At 44.9% G+C, this 25,003-nt stretch overlaps 1 protein-coding gene across 1 annotated transcript in view; it reads right to left on the minus strand.

The window, feature by feature from the left end:
- The window catches only part of Tll2 (tolloid-like 2), a 107,394-nt gene that overhangs the window by 56,754 nt on the left and 25,637 nt on the right, over window positions 1-25,003 (minus strand). Inside the window, exon 3 of the mRNA XM_013017559.1 lies at window positions 2,376-2,459. Coding sequence (XP_012873013.1) covers window positions 2,376-2,459 — 84 coding nt within the window. The remainder of the gene's footprint in view (window positions 1-2,375; window positions 2,460-25,003) is intronic.

Genomic DNA, 25,003 nt, shown 5'->3' on the forward strand with positions numbered 1-25,003 from the left:
TTGGCATGGCTTCATGTAAATATTATTTCTAATTCTTCCAAGCCTCTTATGGGAAATTGGATAACTCATCCAGTGACAGCTATCAAATGGTTGGGCCAGGGCTCAATCCCAAATGTGTGTGACTCTCTCAGTTTAGTTGGTTGGGTTACTTGATAGCCTCAGGCGTGATATATATACTTAAACTCTGATAACAGCAATTGATGGTGAGGAAGTAAGATGAAATACTAATCTCCAGATATGGCCACTTGTCTGCGAATTCATGCCGAGTCTTCCTACCGTAGCATCTACTTCCTTTTCTTTGAGCTTGGGGCTGGCCCTTTGGCTTGTTTTGACGGTGGCAGAAGTAGTTGTTTGGTTCAGGACTAGCATCTTCTGCTTCTTCCTTCTGGGGAAGCAGCCACCATTCTGGAGCAAGTCTCAGGCAAGACAGTAATGAGGGGTCAGGGCCAGGTGAAGGCATACTGGTCACCAGGGGTGAGTCATGCTACTGTGGGACCCTTCATCCAATCTAGTTGTGAGGCCAATGCAGTCAAATGAGTGACCACAGGATGAAGAGATACCACTCGGGTTAGGTAGCCCACAGAATCATAAAAGATAACAAGGCATCATTTAAAGTAAGGCATCATTTCAAGGGTGGTCTGTGCAACAATAAATAATATAAATAGTAGAGGAAGAATAAGATGTGGTATGCATATCACTGCAGTGAAATAACCAACCCCTCTGGCTTCATGCCCACAGCCTGGAGTCCATTTTTACCACCAGCTACTGCTTGTCTGTAGCCATATGTGACCATAGGATTCTGATATTTAAACATTATTCTTACTGGATGCCAGTGGGTCATATCTGTAATCCTAGTTACTCAAGAGGCTGAGATCTGAGAATCACAATTTGAAGTCAGACTGGGCAGAAAAGTTCATGAGATTCTTATTTCAATTAAGCCAGCAAAAACTAGAAGTAGAGGTGTAGTCCAAGTAACAGAGTACTAGCCTTGAGCAAAAAAGCTAAGGGGGAGCATCCAGACCCTGAGTTTATGCCTTAGTGCTGACACACACACACACACACACACACACACACACACACACACACACACACATTATTCTTTTGCTCAACAGTTAACCTTACATAGAAGGAACATTACTGCCATGTGCTACCCTTAATTCCTGCAGAGGTGAGACAAAGTCCTGTGGCCATAAATCACTGTGAATGGGAAAAGCTTCTCCAAAAACAAGACACTTCAGTGACTGCCAAGCTAGAAGCTCTTAGGATTGGCGGACTGCACACATTTATGTCTGAGCCTTTATGGCCCCAGGGTCATTCTGGACAGGCTCCAAATGACAGGTGGCCCTTGCCTGCAAACAACAGCCACCATCCTTCCCTCTTCTCTTGGTAGCCCACGGGTCTCTAGTTCACACAATCCCCAGCTCCTGCCTAGCTGTGTTTTCCTCCATGTCCACCAGTCTCTCTCCTTCACCAAGCTGCCTTGTTCTCCAGTCTTTACCTTCTCTCCTCTCAGACCTTCAGAAGCTTCAACTCACAAGCCAGATTCCTGGGAGATGACTCAAACCAGAAAAGCAGAATTGACCTGACGTTCATAAAGTTGGCTTTTACCAGAGTTTACCTGAATCCCTAAGCAACAAATGACACCCCTCCCCCAAACTCCACTTTCTTTTATTTTCTGGTAACAAGCTGTTGTTCCATTCCACCAAAGAAAAACACTTTTCTTGTGCCCACTGACTCAGTTGCTTAAACTGAGGCTCAAAAAAGAGCTGCCAGGGGGCTGGGAAGGTGGCTCAGTGGTAGAGAGCTTGCCTTGCATACATGAGGCCCTGGGTTTGATTCCTCAGCACCACATAAACAGAAAAAGCCGGAAGTGGCGCTGTTGCTCAAGTGGTAGAGCACTCGCCTTGAGCTGAAGAGCTGAGGAACAGGGCCAGGGCCAAGTTCAGGCCCTATGACTGGCAAAAAAAAACAAAAACAAAACTACAACAAAAAAAGAGCTGCCAAAGACTATGAGCAGGGGACAGTGAATAACTGATCAATGAGTACGGGAGGGTCTCTTAGAGTGACAGAAAATTTTGGCAATAGACAGTGCGGATGGTCACACAGCATTGTAAATGTACTTAATGCCACTAAATGACATACTTTAAAACGTTCGTAAGAGATAAGTGGGTATAGTGGTGCATACCTATAATCCCAGCACTTGGAAGGCTGAGGCAGGAAGATTATGAGTTTGAGGCCAGCTTGGGCTACAAAGTGAGATGTTGTCTCAAAAAAAAAAATGTTAAAATGGCAAGCTTTTGGCTTGTCTGTATTTTGCCATGATGAACAAATAAATAAAAGGCACTCAGAGACTTGGGAGGGCTTCATATACATACCCTTTCTAGCTGCCTGGCTGCTGGTGTTCGAAGCTGAAGCTGTTGTGTTTAGCCAGTTCTCAGACGCATGCTCTTCCAGCCCACCTAGAAGAAGAGGAGAAAAGGGGATGAAGACAAAGCTTCACAGCAGCATCAAAAACAAGGGGGCAAGCCCACCACAAGCAGAGTCACTATGGACCAGCAGAATTTGTCTAGCTACCATTTGCTAACACCTATGATGTTCTGGGCCCTGGTTTAGATGCCAAGGTTTGTTGTTTTTTTTTAAATAATCACATACACCATTCATAAATCAATGAAAATATTATTCTTGATTGGTCAAGGGTACTCAGAATGAACTTTCCAAGTCAACAAACAAGTCCAAAGTCAGCTTCCTCAACATTCCTACAAGACTAAATGCAAAGAGGCAGCTGCTGGCCTGGGGCCCCCGAGGGTAGGAGACAGCGTTGCTGCAGCTGGATGTGTGACGAACTGGACAACTGCTGCCCTGATGCTCTGGGCACTGGCAAGGCACCGTGGTGTCCTCTAGGGGGAGAGTCTCCTTTAGGAAATTGCTGGGTTTCATTCATAAACTGGACTCTGCAGACAGTGTGCCCTCTGAGAAGAGCCAGGCTCATATGGGCTGTCAGTGGCCACCATCTACACGTGTCCACATTTGTCTCCACCGGGGGAATGCCAACCAGCAAGCCTTTGTTAGTTCTGCTGTGTCCAATACAGCTGCAAGCATCATGGATCCAGCTGTGAAGAAGACCCTGCTCGTGCTGTGCCTGCCCAACACGTGTATGTTCTTAATGGGGAGATGGGTTAGAAACAGCAAGTGAGAAAACAAGTGAACAGATGAGTACAGGCTCAGAACATGTTCTAGAGGATCGCTGAATACCCATGATTACTATGCACAGTGCACAATGACCAGTCATGGAACCAGCCTAGTGCCTAGTGTCCATCAGAAGATGGACAGATAAAGTATAGTACAGATAACACAATAGAATACTATTCAGTCATTAAGAACAAAATGATGCCATCTGTAGGGGAAAAAATGATGAAACAAGATTATCACAGTAAGTAATATACTCCCGACTAAGAAAGTCAAATGTCACGTGCTTCCTTTCGTAGGTGCAATCTAGATATAATCAACAAAAAGGCCGTGAAAGGGAGAGGATACTAGGGGGCAGGAAGTGGGAAAGGACAGAATGACAGGGCAGAATGTGATCAAAGTGTGTTGTATGCATGCATGAAAATGTCATGATAAAATCCACTTAAAATGTCTTGCAAGGTTAAAAGGGAGATGGGAAAGAGGGGGATAAGAAAGAACTAGAAGGGGTGAATGTGATTAAAGGGCACGATATGCATGCATGGAAATATAACAATGAAACCCTGCTTGAACATGTCATATGTGCTTACAAAATGATTTTAAAGAAGAAAATGCTATGCAGATCACCGTGTGAGGGGGGTGGGAATGGAAGCGCTGTGAGCATAGTGGTGGGGGACAGCCTCTGTGAAGGCAACTCTGGATGTTAAAACGTAAGACAAGAGGGCTTGCTGGGTGCTGGTGGTTCACCCCTGTCATCTTAGCTACTCAGGAGGCTGAGATCTGAGGGCTGCAGTTTGAAGGCAGCCCAGGCAGAAAAGTCTGTGAGATTCTTTTCTCTAATTAACCAGCAAAAGGCCAGAATTGGAGTTGTGGATCAAGTAGCAAAGCACCAGCCTTGAGCAAATAAAGCTCAGGGACAGCTCTCAGGCTCTGAGTTCAAGCCCCAGTAGCACTGACATGTGCATATATGTGTGCGTGCACGCACGCACACATACATACATACATGCACAAAACCACCACAATTTCTCCAAATCCACAATGACAACCCCCCCCCAACCCCCAGAGCTCCATCCATGTGGCAAATAATATTACAAAATTATTTTACAAATTTTACAAAAGAGAAAACAAGGTGACTAGTCCAGGGCTGCTGGTCTCCTGAGGGGACACTGGGTGCTCAGGACATGGTCTCCTCGTCAGAACCCTTACCCAGAACCCAATGTGGCCCCAACATGATTGGAGACAGCAACTGGCCCCTGTACCAACTCCCCAGGGCGCCTTCTTCCCTCTGGTGGCTCTGCAGGAGCTGCAGCTGCCAGGCCTCCTGTAGACAGGTCCCCTCCTAATGACAGGAGGCTCCCCCACTGCATCCTGCTCCTTCTGCTGCCTTTCTGGCCAACTCGGAATCCACTCATACACTCCCTGCAGCTGCCGGGGCCGGGGCTGCCAGCTCCTGGCCCTCGGGTATTCTTCCAGTTGCAATATCATTTCCTCTCAGGCTAAAGGTCAGGGGAAATCCTGATGGTGTGACATGGTTCGGCAGCAGAGGAATGTGCCATCTGTGAAGGGAAAGTGAGCTGCAGGAGGCTCCTCTCCGCTACACAGGGATGGATGAGAACTTGGGCGTTAGCATCCTCCATCTGTTAAATGGGCTGTTGTAAGGACCAGATGAGGTAATGGGTTTGTTTAGGCATGGGTTCATTTAACAAATATTTATCCAACACCTGCTACAGGCCAGACATTGTTTCTGCTTTCCGGGATACAACACAGAAGAAACTCTACCCTGACCTCATAGAAATTACATTCTGATGGAAGGAAGAGGAAGACCTCATAAACAAAGAAGCAACAAACAAGTTGGTTGTTCATAAGTGTTATGAGGGAAATAAGTGAGAGTGAGGAGACCAAGGAATGCTAGGGATGAGGGGCTGCCATTTCATTTCTCCGAAAAGAGAGAGGAAAAGTCTGCCATATCTGGAGAGGAGCATTCAAACGGACAGCACAGCTAGTAGAATGGGTCTAGGGTGGGTATGTTCGAGTATAGGCTGGGGTATGACAGGAATGAATGAACAAGGTTAAGAATGGCAGGCAACGAGGTCATGGGCAAGTGGCTACAGAGATAGCTCGTCGGGGATCTTGCTGCCATTTTTAGGACTCTGAGTGATCTAGATAAGATTTAGGGGATATAAGAGGTGTTTTGTATCTGCACAGCTTTGTATGTGACAGGGATTATTAATAGTAAGCAGGAGGGGACAGAGTTGCTGAGCTCTGAAATAAGATTCCATATAAATGGAAGCCCAGCATGGATGGTTGGCAAGTCTTGCTTAATTCCTGCAAAAGTGGGGGAGGGGGGTTTTGTACCCGGGACCAATCCTGGTTCAAGGTGCGCTGGAATGACACATGGCTGTACTGGAGGGAGTCATGCTGAAGCGGGCAGATGTGTGTGTGTGTGTGTGTGTGTGTGTGTGTGTGTGTGTATGTGAAAGAGAGAGAGAGACAGAGAGAGAGAGAGTTAGAGATTTGTTTCTCTTCGATTTTGAATAGTTGCAAAGTTCTGGAGTTGAGGAAGACCAGATAACCCCCAGTTCCTGGATATGACTGAAAGAACCAATGTTTGCCAAAGGCCAATCAAGGGTTGACCCAGTTCTAATAACAAGTCCAAGCACTTTCCTGACCTGGAAGTTTGTGGCCTCATAAAGACCCTAGAACACCTCATCTTAGGGAACAAGGGCAAGGAGATTTGCCTGAACTAAGGGTCCAGAGGGGTTAATAAGGAAAACAGCTGGAGGGGACGCTGTGTGGAACCCACCATCCTTCTCAGCAGTCTCAGGCCAAGGAATAAACAAGAGCAATTGAGGAGCCCGGTAGAAGCAGCAGTTCCTGGGGGCCATAGAGGGATACTGTCCAGGTCTGTGAGAGAACACAGTTAAGAACCCAATCTCACCTCTGCCCTCATCATCACGTAGTGAGACTCTTTTTACCTCGAAGCTGCAAAGCTGACAGTTTCAGAGCGTCAGACCCCATTAGACCTGAAGTTGGTTGGTGTTCTTTGGCTGCTCCCCTGATGAAAACCCTTCCCGGTCCCTATGGCCCTTGGGGATGAATTCCAATTCCTAAGATAACTGACAGGCCCTTAGCAGTATGGCCCAGCTAGGATCCTCTTCTAGGGACCTTGGGGTGGTGGGCCTCATCTGCTCCTTACAGAGCCTCAGAAAGGAATCCCATAATGCTTAGATTTTTCTTTTCTTTTCCTTTCCTGGATGCACATTCCCAAGCCAAAACTACTTCTTTACTTGGCCCAATCCTACTGGTCTTGCAGTTACCCAGTTGGCCACTACTTCCATTGGGAGCCTCTGCTCCTCTTTGGTTATAAACCCTTCTCCACTGCATTCCCTGAGTCTATAAACTCTTTACAGCCTTGGTCACAAGGTATGGGGTCTCCTTTATTATGTTCAGTGGATTCCCCACAGCCTAATTTTTATATTTTCTCAGCTTGAAGGAAGGGAACCTGAATACCCAGCATCCAGGCTCTGTACATAGCAGGTGCCCAATAACATATGTTGATGGGTGGCAAATGAATGAATGAATGAATGGTCCAGATAGATTGTGCTTTTTAAAAAACTCAGCTGCTTCTAGTGCAGCTTAACTGTTGGAAAAAAAATTGTCTTTATTAGTTTTTCTGGAGAGGGAGGCAGCTATTCTTGGAAAACTGGCTTTCAACCTTGGCTGCAATTTTGAATGATCTGGGAAGTCCTTTAAAAAGTATTAAGGCCTGAGCTTCAATACTCAGAAGTCTGATTTGATTGGTCTCGGGCATACCCAGTGGCATAGGGACTTCTTATACAAAGAGTGGTCAAAGTTGAACTTGGAAGCCTTGAGAAGCTGCAAACACATATAATCCCAAACTTGGAGGATAAGGAGTTCAGAGCCAAGAGACACTGTCACAAAAAGAACAACACATTAAAAAAAAAAAAAAAGGTTAAGCATAGCTACTCAGAACCCTGGGAGAGGAGGCCTCACCGCCCAAGCTCACCAGGAGCTACAGATGTAGAGCTGGAAAAGCCACACCATACCTGTAAATGGGATGCAAAAGTGTTCCTGTTTACTTAAAAAAACTAGAAAGACAGGAGAAGCTCAGACTATAACTGTGACCATGGGTCCTAGAACAAAGAAGAGAGAGAATAGCTTGATTCAGACAAAGGCTGGGGAAGAGGGGATACATTCGCAGTATGGGATGTATTTTTCCTGAGGAATGATCACAATATAAATCTATCTATCTATCTATCTATCTATCTATCTATCTATCTATCTATCTATCTATAGATAGATAGATGAGAGGATAAGCAAAGATCTTGTAGATTTCATTAATCACATGGGTTCATTCAAACATCTCCTTTGCATAAGAAACCCAGGCTTACAGCTGGTCTCTGGGAAAGAAAGCCCTCCAAGCCTTGAAAGAGCTCCGGGGCTGTCCAAGCTCTCCCTGATACACAGGGGGCCAGGCCAGGCCAGTGATTCAGGGAGCCTGCTGAAATGTTTCTATCCAGCATTTGCAATTCAATCCCACAGTTTCCTTTATGGAACAATTCACTAAATTCAGAGTTGTTCTTTTTTCTAATTCACCATATAATTCACCTCCCAAGTTCAATTAAGAAGCAATCTGTTAGCAACTTTGAGAGCAAGCTGCTTTTCTTTGGGAAAGCTCAAATTTCTTCCGCTTCCAACAAAAAGTACCTTAATGATATGCATCATAGGAGACACTGGTGTACACACAACGCCCCTTTACCTAATCAACAAAATATTAACAACATACATCAGAGATAACTAGGCAGGAAGAGATGGGATTTTCCAAAGCCCAGGAGGACAGGTTCTTGTGAAATACATCAATTTGCTCATTTGAACAAGTCTTGTGAATATTCATGGATATGGACAAAAACGTTATTTTAATTATTCTTTCCTGGGGCTGGGAAGGTGGCTTAGTGGTAGAGCACTTGCCTTGCATGCATGAGGCCCTGGGTTCGATTCCTCAGCACCACAAAGCAAAAAAAAAAAGCCAGAAGTGGTGCTGTGGCTCAAGTGGTAGAGCGCTAGCCTTGAACTGAAGAGCTGAGGGACAGCGCCCAGGCCAGAGTTCAGGCCCCACAACCAGACACACACACACACACAAATTATTCCTTCCTTTTTTAAAAAAAAATCTTTTGTGCCAGACCTGAGGCTTAAACTCAGAACCTCATGCTTGTGCTTGGCTTTTTGGCTCAAGGGCGGAGCTTTACCACTTGAACCACACCTCCATTTAGAGCTTTTTTATTAGCAAATTTGGAGATAAAGAGACTCAGGGACTTTCCAGACTGGCAGTCTTTGAACTGAGATCTTCAGATCTTAACCTCTTGAGTAGCTAGGATTACAAGGGTGAGCCACTAGCATCTGGCTCCCTTCATTCATTCATTCTCTCTCTCTCTCTCTCTCTCTGTGTGTGTGTATGTGTGTGTGTGTGTGTGTGTGTGTGTGTGTGTGCTGGTCTTGGGGCTTGAACTCAGGGCCTGGGTGCTGTCCCTGAGCTTTTCCACTCAAGGCTAGTGCTTTACTACTGTGAGTGCCACTTCCAGTTTTCTGGTGGTTAATTAGAGATAAGAGTCTCATAGACATTCCTGCCTGGGTTGGCTTTGAACTGTAATCCTCAGATTTTAGCCTCCTGAGTAGCTAGGATTACAGGCATGAGCCACCTGTACCCAGCTCTCTTCATTCATTCTTGAGGCTTAGCATTATTTGATCTCAGGTTTACTTAAAACACAACAGCTGCCATTCTTTATCTACATATTTTTTGAAAGTACATCCTATGTAACCTATTGAATCTCCAAGTTGACGCCTGCAAAAGGGACTGGTCCCATTTTATATTCAGGGAAACTGAGGCTGAGAGCACACACAGTGAATGGAGAAGTTGGAATTCTCTCCAGGTGAGTAAAGCAACCTTGCTTGATCACACAGTATGGTAAATTCATGAAGTCATGACTGACTCAGAGTCATCCTAATTCCTCAGAAAGCTGACATCTGGGGGATGGCAGTTCACAGCCAGCCTAGACAGAAAAATCTAGAATCCATCTTCAAAATAACCAGCAAGAAAGGCTAGAGGCATGTCTCAACTGGTAGAGTGCCAGCCTAACAAGCACAAAGCTCTGAGTTCAAGCCCTGCTACCTAACCCTTCCACCCCCCACAAATCTAGCATAAAATTACTTCACTTCAAGAAAACAGAATTATCTCCAGCATACAATTCTAAAAACCATTTACACCCACTCACTGACTTGGCTAAGCATCTGATCCAGCAGTACACTGCTGTGGTCCTTAGGGTGAACAGCCACTACCTCCTGAAGACCTTCATGGTGCCTGGGGTTTACTAGGTAGGGTAGGTGGGGGATTAGTACAAACAATGACATTTCCTGGAAGGATTAAGCACTTGTAACAGTTTTAACAGTTTTATGGAGAATGGAGCCCAAAGTAGGTCTCTCTGCATAGTTGACATTTGACTTGAGTGTAACGGATAAGGGAGTATCTATCTGAGGAAGATTACAAACAAACCAAAACTGCAAGATTTCTTTCCTGAGGAAGAAAAAATGGAGCCTGGTGTGTCTGGAGCTGGGGCCTAACGGAAGCTTGATTGGTAGGGATGGCATTGCCTGAGTCTTATCCTCAGGACGTTATTTTAATTTGCAGGGTTCTAAGTAATATGCAGAAGAATCCTATGAATAACCAAAATTATATTCTCTTTCTTTCTCTTTCTCTCATAGCTTACATTAGTTATACAGAGACAGATTTCACTAATCTTATTCCTTTCTTTTAACAGAAAAGAAAATTGAGGTCCATGAGTAAGTGAACAAGCTGTACAGGTCCCCCACTAGTCAAGGATTGAATTTGTGTTCCCAGGTGGGCCAATCTGACTCTGGAAGCCATGCCTTGTCTAGTCCTCTACCTCACAACTGGACAGGTACACCTGTGCAGCTGTCCAGGCAAGGCCAAGAACGAACCACCTGCACATCACTGTTTGAAAACTAACTGCAAAACGTAACTATGTGTCTGAAGTTTTAATTATTCATTAAGGAAAAAAAACAATGAAAGAGCAAAAACCCTTTAAAAGGTTGATTTAGGAACAAACAAGGCAATTACTATGGTGATCAATGTGTAATCTTAAGTGATTCCGTGCCAAGTAACTTTTATAGCTATGCCAAATTGCAAAATGCTACAGAAGGGAAAGGGAAAATGAGTTAAATGATCGCTGCCAGATTAGTTAATGAAATGATTTAATATTGGCAAGTGCTATGTAAGATGGGAATTCTTACACACTTGTGATGGGGGAGCATTTTAAGTTGGTAACATTTTATTTAGTAACTTTGCAAGCTATATCAAAATCTTTTAAACAGGAAATATATGACTTCTAGGCATTTGTACTGAGTTCATTGGCAACAAAGACAATGATAGTCATCTTTTCTATATATATGATAAAAGAAGACTTGTGTCCAGCTGTGTAGCACATACCTGTAATCCCAGGATTTAGGAAACTAGGAGGATTGAGAATTGAAGGTCGAGATCCATTTCAAAACAGAATACATACATATGTGCATCCATAAATGAATGCATAAGACTATATAACAATTACATCCTAACAGGGGAGTGGCAAAATAAATTATGATATAATGTGATATAACAATACAATGTGGCCTCCTAAACAGTTTTTGGAATTTACTAAGTGAAAAATCATACTGTAAGGCAAAACACAACAAAACAAAACAGGCTAAGAAATAGTACCCAATACGATGCCAATAGATTTCAGTGTGATTTTGCATTCTCATGAAATGCATGTTGGAAACTCATAGGGAAATACTGATAGAAATATCCAGGTTAATGGCTGGAGGTTTTGAGATGAGTTTCACTTCTTACATATTCTTGGTAGTTCCCAAATTTTACTCAAAATATTTATTTCATACTTGAGGTACAAAGATTTTAAGAACAATGAGGATACAGCATACATTTTGCCTGAGAGCCTGTGCTTTACACTTGGTGGTGTACACCTACATGAGTGTATGCGCACGTACACATGCTCACACACGTACACAGAGTTGCCAGAGAAACCTCTTTGCAATGGGAGAGAAACATAGTTGTGTTTATGCAGATGGGAAAGCTGCAGTCCAGCCTTCTGTTTTTCTGCTCTGGCCACAGGGATTAAAACAACAACAATGAGTCCACACCTTGGCAAGATGGAAGCAATAAGGAGGGTCACCGGTGAGCACCAGAGGGGCCCTGTCGGCACCTTCTCTCAGCCTGTGTCTGGTGGCTCTTCTGAGACCCAACCCTCCTACTCCTTGAGACTTAGAATTTTCAGAGGCTCATGGGAAACTTCTTAATCAAGCTCTCCTTCAAACCTCCAATTCTTTATTAACCCTGGGTTCTAAAAACCTTTTTTTTTTATAGCCTTACTGATTTTTCTTCTTCATGTCAGCTTAGGAGGGATCAATCTCTTGTATCATTTTACTTGCTTGTTTGTATTATGGTGCAGTGCTGGGAATTGAACCAACTACTCTATCACTTAGCTTTATCAGCAGCTACTGGTTCCTTGAAACAAGTTCTTACTATATAGCTCAAGCTGACTTTGAACCCACTGTGTAGCCCAGGCTAGCCTAGAGCTCCCACTTCAATCTCTTGAGTGCTGGGCTATCACATCTGGTCCCAAGCTCTTGTATCCTTTTCTGTTTCCTCCAAATGGAGTTATCCTCAGACCCCAACCTGCTATGCCCTAACCTTTCTGAACCCAGAGCTGGCCTGAACTCACAGAATGATAGCTTGTCTCTGTCCTACCCCATAGCCAATATGTTAGTGTGGTATGAGAACACATCCCAGTTCCACTCAGGAGAGCAAAGGAGAGAGGGGAAGGCCAACAGAAAGCAGTGGTCACTCTCTGCCTCACAGAAACAACTGTCGCCTGAGCAACCACACCCCAAAACAAGGGTTTGGTTCTTTTGGGTTCTGGGAAACTGAAGGGAAACAACTACTCTTCAGAATCCCTCAGGGAATTCTTCTTTATATGGACTTCTAGAAGCTTCTAGAACACTGATTTCTGAAGTGGTCAGGGTGGGAGAGCCATCAGGGAAAGTGGAACCCAAAGTCTTCATGTGTTGGAGAATGGGATGGCAGGAGGGAGCAGTGGGGGAACCACAGAACAATGGAACACTGGTGAAATACTTCCCTGAAATGCCGAGGGCAAAAACTGGACCAAAAATGGCATGCCTCGGAGAGAGCTTCTGTCTTTTCAACCCCCATTTATAGGCTCACTGAGCCTGACCAGCAGTGATCTCATTTCCTTGCTTATGAGGTTATGGCCTGCCTCTCCCACACCATCTAAAATGTAAGCTCCCTCGTCTTCATGGATGTGTCCCTAGACAGGAACAGCTCCCAGCTTTCTGGAGGTGTAGGAAGATGGGAAGGAAGAGGATGGAGGATGGGAAGCTGTGGGACTCTGACACTGTTCTCCAGGCAAGAAGAGATGACATTCTGGAGGGTGGCAGGGCATTGGGAGGGAGAACAGGGGCAATTAGCAGCATTGGTTAGGTGACGGGACACACATGACAGAGATGGAGAAAGAGCCCTGGTCAGTTCTCAGAGACTTGATGAGGAAGGTAGCCACTTCCCCTCATGTCATGCCCCTCCCATGACCCTTCCAGGCCTACCTCAGCCTATTCCATGAGGCCCTTCCCTGGGCCCCCTTTACAGCTCTTTCATGGCCCTGTACTTATTTGGGTCTCAATCCCCCCCCCCATTCAACAAGCTTCTACAGGATACCTCTCTGGATCAGCACTGTATCAGTGTCATGGAGAGAAAAACAGACTAGACCCAGACCCTGCCTCAGGGAGCTTCCAGCCTGAGCCACATTGTGCCTTGCAATTCTTTGCAAGCCAGGTGTCACCTCTTCAGTTCGATTTGTTCCTCAAAGACCATGCTAACATCTTGTTTATGTCCACAGAGATGCTCATAGCAGACCTGAGTCAGATGGACCAACACTCACTTATATGATCTCAATTTATATCCACTGCCTCTCTGTGGTAATGTTACATTATCCTTGCTGATATTTTCAACAGAGGACAAATGGGGCTGGGGGAGGTGAAATACTTGGTCTGTGGTCACCATCTGATCCATGGCCATGATGAGAGAGCTGTACTCCCAGCCCTATCCTCTGCCTCAGTGTTCCCTCCTAGTGTTCTAACATGGGCAAAGAGGAGGGACACCCAGGACAAAATGGAACCCTCAGGTGCTTTGTGTCCTAGAGAGAGAAGAGCTAGTTGATTTTCATCCCTCACAGATGTTATGTTCTAGAAAGTTGCTGTGAACACCAAGTTAACAAATACTGAGTCTTTGCTCCTAGGGAAGAAAAATGTGCTGTTGTGTACAACAAAGTTCTGTCTTTAGTAAGTTACACACAGTGTTGGGCATGGCACCACTCATATGTCCATCAAATAACTGATTCAGATCTTTGCTTTATGTGTCTGTTTAAAGATACCTTATTATGTATCTATTATTAATCCCTTCCCAAGGAATTCCCAACCAACAGCACTATAAAACCCACCAATGAAAAAAATCACAAAGCCACCAAAGGAAAAAAACAAAAACAAAAACAAAAAACACCCCCATAGCACTAAGTAAAGCCTAAGAATGCCATGCATAGTCTGGGAGTTGAAACACTGCCTAGACTGGGAACATAGGAGTGAGGTGACTGTGGTTTTTGTTGCTTTCACATGTCTGACCCCAGTGTTGTGAGTACTATTTCCCCATTGCAAATAAAGTTCAGAAGTAGGAGAATTCACAAATATAAAGTCTGCAAACTGTGTCATCGACTAAAGAAGAGAGAGGCAGAGACATTCATTTAGGGAGTCCCAGAACCCTAGGTAGTCCCTCAATCCCATTCTGGGGGCCCAATGCTGACCCATTACCTGAAGCATTTGGCCACAAGTCTTCCATCACTGCAAAGACAAAGGAGAGAAGCAAATGAACCAGCTCTCAAGATCAATCATGAGCTCTGAAGTAGTTAGGTGGAGTTCTTGAGGAAGATGGCCATCCTGGCCAGTCAGCAGGCCGGTGAAGGTGACAGGAAGGGCCAGGTTCCCCCAGTGCACAGTGAGATGGACTAAGTGTCTCAGCAAGCTGTTGTTGATTCCCTTGACCTCTAGTCCTCAACTGTGAAAGGGCAGAGGATCTAGTGATCCACAGAGCTGTCGTAATGTTGAACTGATTGTGATTTCTAATAATGGATGTGAAGGGGCTTTGAGTACCAACCAAATGTCACATGCCTCTGCCATCTGCCTGGGCTGGATGCTGTGTGTGATTTCCACTGACTGGGATAAATGCATGCCCCGTTACCAGGGTACTAGCTCCCTTGAGACCTCAGTCTGAACCTACAGAAGAGCCATCTGGTAAGACAGGGGCAGCTCACAAGCCCATGCAGGAATTGAAGGCTCACCAGGCCTCATTAGTTTGCCCATTTGACCAAATGAACTAAAATGAATGGATGGAAAAGTGAACCAGGCCAGCAGAGCTGGATCTTGTAAGGGTCAAGCTGGGGGTGGGGAACCAATCAGAAAACTAAGGTTAATTGGAAATCAAAGAAAGAAAATCCTCAAAGGAAGAGAAAAGCTAAGCACCAGTGGCTCACACCTGTAATCCTAGCTACTCAGAAGGCTGAGGATTGAGGATTTGAAGCCAGCTCAGGTGTGAAAGTCCGTGAGATTGTTACCTCCAATTAAATAGCAAAAGCCGAAAATGGAAATGTGGCTGAAGTGGTAGAGTGCCAGCCTTGAGTGAAAAAAGCCAAGCAAGAGTATGAGGCCCCAAATTTAAGCCCCAGTATACACACACACACACACACACACACACACACACACGTGCAATGCACACACAGAGAGAAGAGAAAGAGAAAAAAGAAAGAGAAGAACACAAATCCTCTTTAGGAGCTAGCAGAGAGAAGCAGAAAGAAAGAGTACAAGGGACTTCATGCCCTGTCCTTGCCCTTTTCCACATAGAATTCAGCTTGGTTTGGGAAGAACTGTGGAGGAAGGTGGAGAGGCGGAAGCTTCACCTTTCATAAATAATGTCAGATTGGTAGTATGTACTTACAATTCCTAAATGTGGGAGGTTGATATAGGAGAATCATAATGAAACCATATTTTTAAAAAAGATGTAAGGTAAGCAATTCTTCAATGTGCTGGCACATCTCAGGAAAATGCAATGACCCCTTTGATTCAGAGAGGTTAATAACTATATATGGTCCCATCTGCTGGGGTGACTGGCGCAGTGAGGACCTATGCTGATGTCAACACATGTGCAGGGACATAGCACTCACATGCAGAACATCCCGTGTGTTTCTGATCTGCTTTCTGAGTGTCCTCCCCACCACCCCCACCCCAGAGCCAGAGCATCGCATGCTATGCTACAAGCAGGTGCTAGAGACTCTGTGTGTTAAAGTGAAGGAAGTTGGGAGCCAGGGAAGTTATGCATCAGGGTGACAGAGAATGGGTGTGAAAGATGATTAGGGAATGGTGGGGATTGTGGCAAACCACAGAGCACCTGCCTCTGCAGAGTTCAGCCCGTTATGCAACCCCATTGATTGTTGCCATGTGGGATTGCTGGACCAGTGTGGTCAGATCTTCCAACTTTCCAAGAGAAGCCAGAGTTCAGGGATTTTATGAGAAATCTGATTTTTAAATGTTGGCAGTAAATTGAAAAAAATGTAAGCACTACAAAACAAACAAAACACATCTGCAGACCAGATTTGGCTGGTGGGCTGATGGCTTAGGATGTCTGGGCTGGAGGATGGATAGGAAAGTCATGCCTATGGGCAACACTACTGTCAGAGAGGGAGGCAACTTTTGGCCCATGACGGGCAAGGTCTGGGGACAAAGGTGTTAGACAAGGGGTAGCAGGAGCTACCAAAGTCCACAGGCTCATCATCAAGGTGAGCCAGGGATTTTTCTTCAGGGTCTGTGGGCAAGCAAGGGTCACTGGAGAGGACCAAAGAGAAGTAAGATGACCAGAACACAGAATGAGATTCCCTGGCAACTCTACCACATCTTCACTTTCTCTCTCTGGATCTCCATGGAAACCTATAGGCTTCAGTGTAAACAGCTCAGGAAAGAACATGGCTTTGTCCAGGCCCAGTTACATCCCCTGAATGTCAGCTACGTGCATGCAAGACAGGAGCCTCAGCCCAGACTCACACCAGCAGGGCCAGCTGTAACCCCAAGCTGGGTCTCCATCTCTTGCAGTCCAGCTTGCTTGTCCCTCAGTTCCCATCTCTCTGCCGTGAAAGGCAATCTGGACTTTATGCTTGTAGGTCTGGCCCATTATTATCTGTTGCTATTTTCTAGGGGAGATAGGGATGTAGCTACATTGTCCCTGGGAGCCCTAGAGGGTATGTGGAAAGGCACAGGTTAGGTGGATCTAAGCTGACTCTTCTGAACCAAAGGCATGGTGGCCATCTAACCAGTCCCGTGACTGGCAGACTCCAAGACGACAGTCCCCAGCACCTGCATAGAGCTTGTCAGGAGAACAAAACAGTCCTTGGCTCTCAGAAAGCCTGGCCCTTTTCATAGTTAAGGGAGACATCGTACCCCAGAGTGAAGTGATGTTCCTTAAATCTATTGAAGAATGGACAATGCTAAGGGTGTGGTACTTGTTTTGTCATAAGCCTATTTCTTTCATTATCATGTCCATACAATAAGAAGATCCTTGAGTAATTAATTGGTCCTTGCTCAGCAAGAGTCAGCTCTCAGTAGTAACAAAGAATACCCATTTAAGAAAGACTAAGAAATAACAGGCCAAAGGGGTGTCCCAATAGAAAAAGTAAAATAATAAGTTAAAAGTTTTTGGGATGCTAGACCTGGTGGTACACACCTGTAATCCCACATGTAGTAGGAGCCTAAGTTCAAGGCCAGCCTAAACTACATGTCTAAATAATAAACAAAAAAAAAAATTTAGAGGGTGACTATTGACTAATTAGGACGAGAAACATTTTCCTTATCTAGACCACTGATGCTGGACATATTTATTGAAGAATTACCTAAAAAATATAAAGTCTTTAGTCTTTTAGGGTTTATTTCACTTTATTCTACTTTGAATACCAACTACTATTTAAATTTTAATCAGGATAGAAGCCCATTCGATCAATGCAGTAAAAGCAGAGAGGAAAAGCAGAATCGGAATAAGAAAAACCAAAATAATGATGCTTAGCTTAGCATTGGTAGCTTACACCTGTAATCCTAGCTGTGAAGGCTAAGATCTGAGGATCAACTTTTGAAGCCAGCCTGGGAAGAAAAGTTCTCTAGATTCTATCTCCAATTAACCAGCAAAGTGCCAAACCAGAGATGTAATTCTTCTGGGACAAGTGAGAGCATAAGGTCCTGAGTCCAAGCCCCAGTATCTGTATAACACATAAAAAGAACAATGCTTGAAAAGATGAGGAATAATCTTTCAGATGGCCAAAACCAAGAGGCAAAGACTGGACCTTTGGTAGACAGAGTCGCCAGCTGTCATGTGGATGGGATCCCAAATCCCATGCACTAAGAGGAACTCATAAAGTATTCCCCATGAAATGACATTATGAATAGCAAAGCGGGATAGGATTACTAGGCTTGACCCTAAAAGCCAGGTTAATCCTAAAATAAGCCAGGCCACCTCAAAGGTCAATTCACCCACCCATCCCTTCCCCCCAAGAGAAGTCTTATTTTTACCCTTCTGCTTGATTTACTTTATAACTCCTTCCCTTGGACTTCTCTTTCACTCTCAATCTTCCATGGCCCCAGCACAGGTGTAAGAACCACAGGCAACGCTTCATAAGAGATCATGATGTAGACTCAGGTATGGTAGCCACATTGGGTTAGGTGCAGGAAGAAAAGACAAAAGACAAACAAAAAGGAAAAAAGAGGGAAAAAAAGACATTCTGTGTCCCTCAGAGGAGAAATCAATCTTATTCTTTCCTTTCTAAGTCTTTGCCCAAACACCAAGTGCCTGGCTCTCCTCTGATTTGCACTCAGATGGCCATGAGCATGGAGTCTTAGGATAAATTCTTCTACATGAACCATCTTGCATGGGTTCTAGATCTCACCATTAAGACAACCTTGGCTATAATGTCAGGCACTAACCACTCGTTTGTCCCAGCTTCTCAAGCTCTTCTTCTAATTGGGATTCAGGTTTGATGGATACTTGAGAAAATCTGCTCCCCTCCTCTCTGCACCCACCATAGCTCCAGGTGAAGTATTGGTTCTACTCCTCCAAACTCTAACAGGCATGGTCGTAATAAAGATACCTCAAAGGTAAATGTGCTTTTCCCCATGTTTCAAGTTCTCAGTGAACTCTGGCTTCAATCCAAGGTGTAAGTCAGGCCTGAATGAGGCCCCAGAGAATGAAATGATAGAATCCTTATGTTGCCTTCTTCCTTCCTTCCCAAAGAGCAGATGTGTGTTTATCAGATTCCTCTTTATCATCTCAAATCATCTTGCTAAATTAAAAACATCACAGATGGAGTAACTGCCAGGCCTTGCTGGTTCCGGTGCTGCAGTCCCTGCCCTGTAGCACCTGCTGACCGCTGTCCTCAGGCTAGCCCTGTGCTGGCTCAGGGGCTGGCCCTGACCTGGCTGAGGGATTTAAACACTTTGGACTCCACACATAATGAGTTTACCCTTCTCTCTGGTCTGGCTCTGATTTTGAACTGTGGACTTCTGCTTTATTTCTGAAACTTGTCTCTATCTTATTAACCCAGGTTGGCTTTCTGCCCACGTTCCCTCTAACCCCTACTTCCCTCAAGACCCAGAGACCTCTTGCCCTGTTCTTCTGTACTGTCAGCTTAGAACTAGAAGCTTGCTAAATCTCGCTGGTGCTATTTGCTTGGGTCTCTGGATCCCACTCCTACCCCTATCCCAGGGCAGTCACCAGTGCCAACTCCTTGCCTAGATGACAGTGGTTCCTGAGGCCTTCCTTCCAGGGATGAGTTCTGTCTGCTTTGGGGAGGTCAGAGGAGGCTGCCCCACCCCATACAGGGCTTCTGGTCTCAGGGCCTGCCCTTCCAGCCTGCTTGCATTCCTCCAGTGTTCTCAAAGCACAATAATCACTTCTGTCATTATAACATTCTCCTACTGGGTACCAGTGGCTCACTCCTATAATCCTAGCTACTCAAGAAGCTGGGATCGTAGAGCGCTAGCCTTGAGCTGAAGAGCTGAGGGACAGCACCCAGGCCCAGAGTTCAAGCCCCACGACCGACAAAAAAAAAAAAAGAAGAAGCTGGGATCTGTAGTTCCAACTCAGCCCAGGCAGAAAAGGCTGTGAGACTCTTAATGCCAATTAATCACCAAAAAGCCAGAAACAGACCTGTGGCTCAAAAAAAAAAAATCCCAAGTATATCACCCAGTTCCCTGAGTTTAAACCTCAGGACCAAAAACCAAACAACAATGGATAAAGCTACAGCCTTGGTGCTAGGCATAGAAGAGTCTCACAAAGAAAGAGGGAGAGAAGTTAGAAGCAGCAGGCTATGGAGTGCATGCGAGAGGATAGGGTAGAAGCCAGGCAAGGAGTCAAGCAGGTGGGTACCAAGTCTTTCACTGGAAGGGTCCAGGAGAAGTCTCAGGACAGACAGGATGAGACTGGACAGTCAATGGGACTGCTGTGGGTCTGGAGCCCTGTAGGAGTGAGTAGGATGTTCTCTCTGGCTCAGAGACATCCTGATGACCATGCTTTCTTTCCACCTGGGAATCTGTAGTAAGAACTGAGAAGAGAAGCTACTTGCCACACTGCTAAACGATGCCCTTTTCAGACAGCCCAGCATGCAGCAGTGGGCCCACCTAACCCCGGGGCTCTACTCTGAGCCTGAGAGTTTTCGCTGAGCTAGTGCCCATTCCTAATGAGGGTCTGAGGCATCACACATTCAAGCAAACAGGCCTAATATATCTTGGAGACACAAAGGAGAAAGGTGCCACCATAGTATTCTGAGCCCTTTGTAAGATTCAATTAGCACCTGGGATCCACAGTTCACAAATGCTTGACATCGTCTGTGTGCCCACTCTGATGTTGGAACTAAAGAAGAAGGGCCAAGACCAAAGTGCTGTCAATGGAGAAAGGCGGGTGCTGAACACAAGGTGAGGAGAATTGAGGGCGGGATCAGAGTATCTCCTACAGGCCTGAGGTCCTCATCCTTCCTTTTACCATCACCCTTGATGGTTAAAAGCAGCTCAAGGGAACAAGATTAGTGGTAATGCTAGTGGCTGCTTCTAGAAGTAATATACACACTTGACATGCAATAGAGCAAAGTCTTAATGTTAGCTCCACCAATGTTAGTTGTGTGATCATAAACACTCGGTATGAACACTGAGTCTCACACCTCTAGGTATTAACAGTTCCTAAATGAGATCATGTAAACAAAGTAATCTGTAGTTAACACATATGTATGGCAATTATGCTTTATATTAAAAGAGGATCCAACATCTAATCAGTTTTCAGATCTCTTCCTGGACAACTTTGTGACCCTAGAATTTGATCTAGAACAAGACAAATATTTGGGGGGGATACTAATACAGATATTTCTTTTGTGCTGGTTGGGATCAAATCCAAGGATATGACCAGAGCATGTTATTACAGGCCCAGTTCAGCGTTTCTTGAAGGTTTTAGTTGGTAATGTGAGGAATTCTAACAAACCCAGGCATTTGGAGCGGGTCTGGGACATAGAAGGGGACCATAGAGAAAAAGAAGAAGACAAAGCAGCTATCAAAGGGACTACCATGGAGTGGTACAGTATTATGGTATTCCATAGCAGACCCAACAATAACTCTTCATCTACCAAACTTATTTGATCCCACCTATAAGACTAGTATTACATCCATCTTATAAGTAAGGAATGAAGTAGCCTGAGTTCCACCGCTAATCGATGCAGAGCTGCTACTCCAACACCCCTGTCTCTCCACACAGCCCTTCTCCAGGGTCCCTGTTGCCCAAGTGAACATTTCCAACAGCATGGCAGCACACAGAGAAGAAAGGTCATGGTCAGAATTTTACAACCTGAGACCCACAGAATAGCTATACCCCTTGAAATTGCAAACAAAAATGTGTATGTGTACATGAAGACATGTAGACAGGCCATTTTCTCAACACTTGTAATGTCCATCAGTCACTTAAGTCGAAATGTTAAATGTCACATATTCAAGGGTAAAGAAGCCAGGCCCCTCCTCATTTAGCTCTTGGGATGGCAGAGGAAGGAATAGGGATGAGGAGAAGACCTCCCTAGCAGTCTCTTGTCTTTCTCCAGCTTCCCAAACCAGAGGTCCTAGCAGCAGAGAACCCCATGGCTCGTCTGGTGTGGAAAAAGACAGACCTAAATCCAGTGAGCTGCCCAGAAGGAAATCTACCTGGCATGCATTCACACAGGACACCGTTCCTTCTACAGTGTGTCCCAGAGAGCCACCCAGTGACCCATTTCCCATGTGGACATGTGTTAACAGCACTCTCACCCCAGCAAAAAAAACTCATGAAATTGTGAAGCCATGTCTACACAGTTTGGGGACTGTCCCTGGGATAAAAGGCTGAGAAATCACTGTCTGGCAATGGGGTTGCTTAAAACATCACATCTACAATTTCTCTGAAGAGTCTCAAGCTAACATCATGGTAAAGAACAGATATATTGGGTCTCTCTCTTTAAACCCCCAAGCCTTGAAAAACAGAGCCCTGGAATCAGAGCTCCCTGTTTGGAGCATTTACATGTAGATGTCTTCAGATGATTAGGTATTAATAGTCTTTGGTCTTTTCTGTAGTCTGAAACATGAGGGTCAAGCTGGCTTGAAAATAAGAATGAGATCTCTGAAGCCATTCTATTTGAAAGGGAACACAGAGATCAGGTGAGGTTACCCTGCACAACTGTTCGAAGCCGTAGTTAAGAGTAGGAAGAGGAAATCTAATAGCCAAAGAGGCTCATGACTCAGGGATGCTGCCATGAGAGAGGACACAAGCAATCCAAAGTTATGTCTTGGAGTCTTTCCTGCTCATTTTTTATTGTGAACCCAGATGACAAACTATTGGTGTTATGTAGATGCTCTGCACAGATGGCAGGAGTTGAGGAAGCAAGGATTTAGAGCAAGGTTGGCTTCTTAAATAGAGATGGACATGGCCCAGTAGCTTAGAATAGAAGAGGTGGGAAGCATCAGCTTCCAAGGGAGCCAATAAGTAATTAAAACTGTTTCCCCTTTCAGAGTCCTCATTATAGAGATCAAGAGATCAGATCTATTATCCAGAGATAACGGCAAGACAAGATTTCCTTTCTTGGTATGTTTTCAAAGATGAGAATGTGTGGTACTAGCTTCCTCAGCTCTTTTAGGGAAGACACAAACAAAAATCCAAAGCATCAGCCCCAGGGGCTCTGCACAGCTTGGTTGTTTAGAAGAGAGGTGTTTAAGAAGCCGGAAGTGGGGTGTCAGGCTATCCCAACCACACTGGAGAGGATCCCAGAAGGTTGGAAAGTGTGTGTGTGCCTGTGTGCATGTCCCTGTGTGTCTCCTGCTAAGTACTTCCTTCACTACACAGCTAATCCGATTAGCAGCTTTAGGAAACTCTGCAATGTTCATTCAAGGGTCCCATTCACAGAGCAGCTTGGCCCATGCCTGCCCAGAGCCCCCATTCTTCTCTCAGTAAGGCAAGCAAAGCGCATACAGAAAGACTTTCTCTCTCTGAAGGGCATGCACTTGCTGCCTTACCCCACACACATTCAGTGCTGCCCCCTCATCAACTCCTTGGCAGCTCCAAGAGCAAAGAAGGGACTCATGAGAAAATGGGGTAAGTTGAGCATGGGCGGCTCACACTGGTAATCCTAGCTACTCAGGAGGCTGAAATCTGAGGATCACAGTTTGAAGCCAGCCTGGGCAGGAAAGTGAAAGCAAGAAGTAAAGCTGTGACTCAAGTGATACACCACCAGCCTTGCGGGCAAAAGGTAAGGGACAGCACCCAGGCTCTGAGTTCAAGCCCCAATAATCTGCAGCAGGAGGGAACAGTTAGGGGAGAGGGGAAAAGGGAGAGGAGAAAAGAAAAGAGAGAGGAGGAGAGAGAGATTGGGGCACAAAGGGCTATCTCCATCCCAAGTCCCAAATGACGCTACTTTCCCCAGCTCGGTCAACCACAGCTGGCAGCTGGCTGAGGAAAGAGGTGTCACTAATACACCCTGTCGGAGAGCTGTGGATGAATCATCAGCTTCCTCTGGCCTTAATTACTTTGTCTGTAGAATGGGGACTTTGAGCAGAGACAGCAGCTGGAACAGAAGGCTGGAAGAAAGGAAACAAAGGGTGTGGACAGACACGATGTCATCATCTTTGGCTGGACAGTAGAAGAGGGAAGGCAGTCTGTGGGCTGTGGACTAAGCAGGCAGGGCCTTGGGAGCCAGACTAAGGGATATTCTTGATAAGCAACGGGAGCTACTGAAAAGGGCAAAAGAATAGATTCCCAGGTCAGCCACACACATTACCACAAACTGGTTGGTATAAAACAACAAATCTCTTTAATGTAGAGGCTAAAAGTCTGAAATCAAGTTAGTGGAAGAGCTACAGACTCTGAATGACCTAGGGAAGAATCTACCATTGCTTCTTCCTAGCTTTGGTGGCTCCTGACAGTTCTTGGTATCCTTGGCTCGCAGCTGCATCCCTCCAATTTTCTTTCATCTTCACATGGCCTTCCCCTTTGTGTCTTTCTGTGTCTTCTCTTCTTATAAGGACTCTACTCATTGGATTTTCCTAAATACAGGATCATTTCACCTCTAGATCCTTAAGTATTGAGATTGGTAAAGACCCTGTCTTCAAAGGCTATAGTCTGAGCTTCCAGGAGATATGATTTGATAGAAATGCTATTCTACCCATTACAATTGGTTGTAAAATTATCAGGAAGATAATCTGGGAGCAGGGAAACATAGGCTCTGGTTCCAATTCTGCAAGTGAGTGAATTTGGAATAATGACACCTCTAGGAAATGAGGCTGGCTGGCCCTCCTCCACATCAGTTATATATGGAGCACTACTGTTATTAAGATAATGATACACTGCATAAAAATGTCCAGCAAAAGGATTACATGAAACTAAAAAGCTTTTGCACAGCAAAGGACATATTTACTAAAGTAGAAAGACAACCAACAGACTGGACTTAATATCCAAAATATGCAAGGAACACAAGAAACTAACTCCCTTCAAATTAATAAACCCATCAATAAATAGGCAAAGGAGGTAAACAGAGACTTCTAAGAAGAGGTAAGAATGGCCAATAAACACATAAGGAAATGTTCAACATCCCCTCACCATAAAGGAAGTGCAAATCAAAACAACATAATGATTCCATTTCATCCCAGTAAGATGGGCCAACATGGAGAATTCAAACAATAACAAATGCTGGTGGGGATGCGGAGGAAAGGGAACCCTTTCCACTATTGGTGGAAATATAAACTAGTGAAACCACTCCGGAGGATGGTTTGGAGATTCCTCAAAAACCAAACATAGAACTACCCTATGATCCAGCCAAACCACTCTTGAGCATCTACCTACAGCATTATAAGTCAATATACCATAAACACACTTGCACATCTATGTTCACTGTTGCACTATTCACAATAGCAGAGTTAGGGCAACAGCTCAGATGCCTGGCAATAGGTAAGTGGAAATGTGATACATACATTCATATATACTAGATATATGTATATATATGTATATATACACACAATGGACTTTGACTTATCCATTAGAAAGGATAATATGTCATTTACAGAGAAATGGATGGACTTAGAGCAA

This window comes from Dipodomys ordii, unplaced genomic scaffold, assembly GCF_000151885.1.
Source record: "Dipodomys ordii isolate 6190 unplaced genomic scaffold, Dord_2.0 Scaffold36, whole genome shotgun sequence".
NCBI lineage: Eukaryota > Metazoa > Chordata > Mammalia > Rodentia > Heteromyidae > Dipodomys > Dipodomys ordii.